The sequence below is a fragment of the Magnolia sinica genome, chromosome 9 (assembly GCF_029962835.1).
Source record: "Magnolia sinica isolate HGM2019 chromosome 9, MsV1, whole genome shotgun sequence".
NCBI classification, from domain to species: Eukaryota; Viridiplantae; Streptophyta; class Magnoliopsida; order Magnoliales; family Magnoliaceae; genus Magnolia; species Magnolia sinica.
In genome coordinates, this window is record NC_080581.1 from 13,301,719 (window position 1) to 13,309,046 (window position 7,328).

The 7,328-nt window shown below is 40.3% G+C and overlaps 1 protein-coding gene across 1 annotated transcript; it reads right to left on the minus strand.

Moving 5' to 3' along the window:
* Nucleotides 1–948: 948 nt before the first annotated feature.
* On the minus strand, nt 949–7,059 carry LOC131256144 (uncharacterized). The gene is made up of 2 exons (XM_058257193.1): nt 6,815–7,059; nt 949–1,377 (listed from the first exon to the last, which is right to left on the minus strand). The coding sequence occupies exons 1-2, from the start codon at nt 6,957–6,959 to the stop codon at nt 1,124–1,126; spliced, it is 399 nt and encodes a 132-aa protein (XP_058113176.1). The 5' UTR covers nt 6,960–7,059; the 3' UTR covers nt 949–1,123.
* Between the last annotated feature and the right edge of the window lie 269 nt (nt 7,060–7,328).

A 7,328-nucleotide genomic window follows, 5' to 3' on the forward strand; every position in this document is an offset into this window, starting at 1 on the left:
GATATTGCGTACCTGTTGTAATGGGTTCCTCTAGTATTTATACCCATGAGGCGATGGGATCATGGCCATCAATCTCGGCACGATTTGCTCAATCAAGCGGATGTCGCACGTGCGAAGATGTCAGCCACTATCTTTAGATCATGTGCCAGCTCACTCTCCTGTATGCCTTAATGGGGCATGATCTTTGGCCGCGTTCATACTAGGGTTGGTTCCGGAACTCAATTTCCTGAGCTGTTGGTCCGACCTTATGGTTGGAGTATGTCTCCAACCTCCGAGATGTGAGTAGGGCTTGGCTCGACCGATCCAGTGCCGTAGTTCTTCGGATGATGACTCCAAACAAGAGCTCGGCTCGGCCGATCCAAGGCCGTAGTTCTTCGGATGAGGGCTCTAAACAAGAGCTCGGTTCGGATTGGCCCGTTTGTCTCTCCCCAGTAACCCTAGTTTTGTAATCATAGTTCGGAAGCAAGGCCAGACTTGTCGCGATGTTCTCCTTCTGAGGCCCTACTGATCGATCCAGTTTGCTTGAGTCAGTCCTTATCAGGTCTACTCACATTTCCCCATAACACTTACCATTCAGAGGTGGGTACAGAGGAGATGTGGATATGTTGCTAATCACTGCTCGAGTTTGACCATTGCTGCATCTTTATTTATTTTTATGTATTTTATAATGCTTGAATCGAACCTTGAGTAGGCTTTGCAAAGTTTTACTCGGGTTTTCAATTCCAGTGAGTAGGGCCCATAGTTCGGTAATCCAGAAAAGTGGTCTATCAACAGCCCACATTGGATGGGCCATATATGCCTTAAAAATCTCCTAAGATTTGAAGATCCTGGCCACCAGTCTTGGGCCTTTTCTCATCGAACAAAGACAGTTTTTTTAACACACCACATATACCCACGCACACCACCCAGTGGGATTTCACCACAATAGTTACTTGACCTTGTGTTTAAACTCTTGTGAGTCTACCACTGAGGCATGAGTAAGGATCCGATCATTTCTCATTCCTAAGACACATCTCTCCCAAAACCTGTTGATCCATTAATTGTAGAATGATTTCGAACCATTTTTAGTAAAACAGTTTTCTACATTCTTCAATTACATGTAGAATATAACTAATGATACTAATCAAAAGAAGAAAATCAAACCAAGTAGCAATGCAATGCTGACTTGCACTAATGTATGGGAGATGGGGAGAAATTTATATGCTTGTATGGTGGATGCACCACTATGACCTCTGCCATATGGGCGACGGAGAATTTCGGGTGGGCGTCGGAGAGCGTTGCCCCCACTTCTTGGAATCACCCTTGCATTGCGAATTTGTTGTTGTTTGATCGAGAACTCTTCGCGCATGCCATTCAATCCAACCGTCGCATTTAAACCTGTGATTGTCATATAAAAAGAATTAAAAAACACACCACCATTGGTTTTTCCATATAATAATTGCCATTTTTCATATTTGGTTAAAAACCACTTAGTGATTAGCATCTATCATCAAGGCATGACGGAACTATGTTAGAATCATTATAGTTGACTGTTGATAATGGAAAAAAACCAAAAAAAAAAAAAAAAAAAAACAAAAAAAAAAAAAAAAAAAACAAAAAAAAAAAAAAAAAACAAAACAAAACAAAAACAAAAGGCAAACCTGGAGATGGTAGGTAAGGTGAAACTCAAGTGGGTTAGGTTAGGTTAAAGGTCAACTTAAGTCCAACCTAACCTAAAAGAGACCTAACCCCTAACCCGAATTCCTTTGTACTCAACCCGACCTTTCCAAATGCATGTAATTATTCACAACCTAACTTGAATATGCTCAACTCAAACCTAACCCAATTTCAAATCAGGTTGGCATTTTCCAACCCAATGACCTGGCAAACCGACCCAACCCAACCTGAGTTGGGTGGTTCCGGTTCAGGTTAATCTGAACCCAAGTTGCAGCTCTAAGGGTAGGGTTTGAGTTAGGGTTTAAGCTTCTCACAAGAGTGAGAGGAGAGGTTACAGCAACCGTTCAAGTAAGGATTTGAGAGAGGGGTGATATTATTGTTATTAAAATAGATCTTTTAACATAATTATGGTTAGTTTTTCCTTCCAAAATTAATGGCAGGGTGATTTTTTACATATTGGAAAATGGGTATTATTTGGGGGGAAAATGCATTAAGGGGGTGTTATTTGACCAAAAGGAAGGGTGGTATGTATCAAAACCTCCTGTCCATCCAAAGCTCCTGAACCAACCATAACTATGGGAGAGTAACCTAAAAGTCACACTGAGAAAGTAATATTAATCTTCTGACTTTTCTCATTAATTTTGGTCCTCTCACTAATTTACTTTTATAATCCATTTTGTGGCCATTAATTGAATGGTTGGCATGGATTGATCAGTAAGATTTTAGTATATGCTTCATCCACAATGAGATACAGAGTACACTATTTGAATGGTCCAGAAAATGTACATTGGTGCCACTAAAGAGGATGAGTTTTGTAAATGGTGCAAAATTAACATAATGGTTTAGGCCATTGCTTAGCAATGAGAAAGCTATACTGCTACAGGTTCTTATCATCCATGATTTGTGCACTTTGGTGATGGATATGAGCCGTTCATGTAGTGGGCTACTCTAAAAGAGTCACAAGAAGTTCATAATAATCCGATCCATCATCCATTTTTGGACAGTTAAGAGAAGGTTAGAACGGTGGTCCCAAAAAATTTCCAGAGATCAGTGGTTAACAAGGCACCCGATTTTTTTACTATTGGTCAATTAATGGAGTTTCTTATCAATCCATCGGTTTCGATTGATTGACACGATCACCTTTCTGATTGATTTGTAGCTATTGTATTTGGATATGATGTATATATAATGAGCCCTGCAGGCTTGAGAAGAACTTCAATACTCAGGTAGTGTGATGGATGATACTCATGTACTCTGTGACAAATGGCATATGCAAAACTCCAAACTAGACCGTCCAAATAGTGGGCCCCACTTTTACATGATTTGTAGAACAATAACTGTATTGAAATCTATTTACATCCGATCTGATACTCAAACAGCTTAAGAGATGCCACGTGGTAGCGCTATCTCAATTGACATGAAGAAGAAATTTTTATGGCATTTAAAACAGTGAAAATGACCATTAAAATGACAAAACAAATTGTTAAGACGGACAACAAATGATGGCCATCACAACCAGATAAAGGAGGATCGTGAGAGCTCAAGTTAGTTGTCGGCATAAGACACATATCGCAAGAGTAAATCATGGACAAAAAAATAATAATAAGGAGCTACCACATACACACGGTGAAATTGAAAACTCTAATTCAAAGCTAAGGTGCTAATGAAGACTATTAAGCAATGATTACAAAGATCTCTCAAAAGGAGTAATAAACAAAAAAGCAATAAACGTCGACAAAGCAATAAATGCAAATTATCTTCTACACATGGTAAGGTATGAATGATCAGGTAATGATTTAAGAGGGTGTGCACAAACACATAGAGCTGGGCTTAATCTAATCCGAACCGAAGGCCAGGATCGGGTCAGATCGAGTAGGCCCACTCAGATCCGACCATACATCGAGTCAAGTTCGGATCAGTAGCCAATTCGAACCGATCCGATCCGGGATCCGATCTGTACAATGTTCATTCAACACTATTTCCTGTAATGTTGTCTACTAGAGATTGGGATATACCTCATTTTTTGTTTAATACCGTAAAATAATCTAGAAAAATAGATGGACGGCATGGATGAAATAAATACATCATAGTGGGTCCACAAAGCACTGACCATCAGCCATTGGCCAGTGGCAAGGGAGTAGCCAATCCCTCCTCTCAGCTCATGGCTCGAGGTGCATCGAGCACCGAGCTTTGACACAAAGACATGGAAATGGTTCTGCATGGTCGAACTCATGGGAACTTCCCATGAGGTCAAGCTGTGTGGGCCCTACCGTGATGTGTGTCGAACATCAACACCGTGCATTTGATGGGTCCCCTTTAAATTATAGGATATCCCAAAAATCAGCTGTATACGGAACTCTAGTGGGCCATACCATCTAAAATCATGTGAAGACATTCCTAAAATATATAAAAGCACTTGTGGGGCCCACCTAAAATTTGGATGCATCTGAAACTTGGTTTGACCCCTCATCCAAGTGGGACACACATAATGGATGGTCTGGATTTGTGAATCACACCTCGATGGGCTCAAAAAATGATCAAGAATATTTTAATGGGAGGGTAACCGGTAAACCCTCTCAACGTTTGTATGTTAAGCGGAGGTGTACCAACACACCAGGCTAGCTGGTGTATTAACGTCAGCAAGTTTTGTAGGTCCCACCATGAGGTGTGTGTTATATCTAAACCGTTCATCCATTTGGCAAGCTTGTCTTAAGGCTTGGGCCGAAAAATAAGATTGATCTAAAGATCGAGTGGTCCACACTGTAAAAAGTAGTGGGGGGTTGAACGTCTACCATTGAAACAGAGGATTCGATCCGAACCATACCCAACCCGATCCGACTCGGTTTCCCTGACCGAGTCGAACTCAGTTCAGGTCAGGCCAACAGTGCAACAGATCAGATCGAGTCAGAGCACCCGAATTCAGTCCTATATCGGATCGAGTTCGGGTCAGGGCATTGAAAGTTTCGGACCGAGTCGAGTTGGACTCAATCCGATCCGACTCGACTCAATGCCCACCTCTAGAAACACATAACTTGTTAGAGAAGATATTTTCTATGGCTTGAAATGATATGCACCACCATGTAACTTGTTGGAAAGACTGCACCTACAAAAATGCTCAAGAGACTTACACGAGATTGCACGGCTAGCTACAAGCCAGCTAATTACGAAAAGATTATAGAAAATCACTCACAATACCGTAGGCTTAATCTCTCATGATACTGAAATACTTTCCAACAATTGCCTCTCAAGCTTATAAATACAACAAAGAATGATGAGCTCAGGTCTCACACCACTACCAAAACACACACTACTCTTTTGACATCATGTTGCCTATCCCTCGTCTCTATGTACACATATCATAATTATTGTTCCAACTCCTTCACTACTAGCTATTGCCATGTTACAAACCAACTCATATTGATTAGATTAGAATTAGTTACCTTGCCACCTTATGTCCACGATCACATCATCAGACATAGGAATATCTCTAGGTCTCAAACAAATGGCCAGGCCATATTGCCACATGCCCAGAGATTTTGTCGACCATCTTGTTACAAAGTTCGATCTAAATGATGAACAAACTTCTGTTTAACCACGACTATTTTGCCACGGTATGATCGAGAGATAAAGGTAACCGAATCACGACAACTTTGAGGTTCCAAGCACTAAATGCATAACTGGTCCCACAATTATTTGTGCCATGGAGTGACAACCTGAAGCGACGAACAAGTTGTCACCCCCATAGAAATTCTCGACCACAAAGTAGGTTCCTGAGTAATGAATGGTGGATCATTTAACCATGAAGCTAAACCATGCGGGAAAAAGAATAAACTGCCCAGCCATGCAAGGATTGTCGAAGATCCATCCACCATCGGCCATTTTGCCACGGAACCCCAGTTCTAAATTATGAATAGGTTGTCGTCCCAAGGGCCACCTTGTTACGAAGCCAATCGAGAAATGAGCAAACAACCATCTTCCCGCGAACCACAATTATCTTGCATAACACAACTTAGTTGCATGACGAACAGATTATCGTCTACAATGACCAACTGGTTATGAAGTCAACTCAGCAAGTAATCAGTCTTTCATGTCTGATGACCTTCTTGCCTACAAAGTGTTGTATTTTATCATACGATAAATAAATTGTCATTAGCTATCCTTCTTTACTTCTTTTTTTACTATTATTAGTTGAATATTGTACCTACATTCATATTATTACTATTATCACTTTTAGTAATAATGTATTATTGTTGAACAATGTAATCTATCATGCACTTATTTGAAAATCATTTCTCTGAAGGTTAAAAGAACACATTATGAGAACAATTCCTCTCCTTTGCCAAGCACCTAATTCTTTATAATTTGTGGCTAGATAGACGACCGATCTACACAGATCCAGTCTTAATGGATATATTTTGGTGCCTAAGTCACAAGACGTTTAGTTCGATCTGAGCCACATTTGGGTATGTGGCCTTAACTAGTCAATTAGTCAATAACTTATCAACGGTTAATGGATATGAAAAATAATCAACCATTGGAGTTCAACGAACAAAATTTCCATAATCAAAATTACAACCATCCAATTAATATTACTTTAGGTTCATCGCCAATCTAGAGTGGGTCCCATGATTTGAATGGTTTAATTTATCTGTATAACACATGTATAAATGCATGTACTCACATGTCATCTACTGCATACACAGTGCATAAAATCACCAATATCTACATTTAAAATATTTAAAATCCATTTGTGGGTATGGTAATCTATATGGCTGTCAACAGACTAGTTTGGGTCAGTCCAAGCCCAGCCCACAAAGTAAAATCTAGCCCTGACCCCACCCAGCCCATGACAGGCCAAAACAAACAGACCCAGTACAGATCATGATGATTACTCAGAACCAGATCCTAACACTGACCATCCACTTTTGTTCAAGATCTGGGTTGTTTATTTAAGTATGCCTCATGATGCATGAGATATGACAAAAGTGGCATAGAAATCATAAATGGGCCCAGCCAGCTAGGCTGAGAGGCTCTTAAACAAAGCCCAGCCCTAAGCAGTCCTGTCTCAAAAGCCCAATTTCCAGCCCAGCCCATTGACAACCTTACTAATCTAAAATGGTATTTTATGCAAGAAATAAAATAAATTAAAAATTCCAACCATGAAATGATTGTCGGCGTGGAATGACAACGGCCAACGACTCCGAAGCACAGTTCTTCGGCGTGAAACCACTACCATGGGCCGAATTGAGGATAGCTAGAGAGCATGGGATGAGAATGAGCAATGCTAGCAAGCTTTCCTTCATTAGCGTAGTAGAAGGTGGATTAGAAGAGGTTTATGATGATAAAAGGGAGTATGGAATGTGGGTTTACACCGAAGTTTCAGTGTATAGACAGATGAAGATATGAAAGAAATGTGGGTGATGAAAGAACTGTAAATACATGATACTTTTATAGGTTGGCAAGAAATGGAGGTGGCATGCAAAGTAAAAAGTTGTACGTTGAAAATTTAAAGATGTTGCTTTGTTATTTGTTGACATTTCCTATGTGGAAGTGTCAAAAAGAAAAAGTATGGAATATGAGAAAATACATTGTACGTGGTGTGTTGTCGGACACATGTATATCCCACCGTCCTTAGATGATTTCGGGAATCCCACCACATACCTCGGAATGGG

Excerpts from the sequence above, each read along its gene's own strand:
- LOC131256144 (XM_058257193.1), bottom strand. The coding sequence starts at position 6,959 with ATGAAGGAAAGCTTGCTAGCATTGCTCATTCTCATCCCATGCTCTCTA. Across the intron at positions 1,378-6,814 it reads ACGCCGACAATCATTTCATG|GTTTAAATGCGACGGTTGGA; the intron begins GTTGGAATTTTT and ends TGACAATCACAG.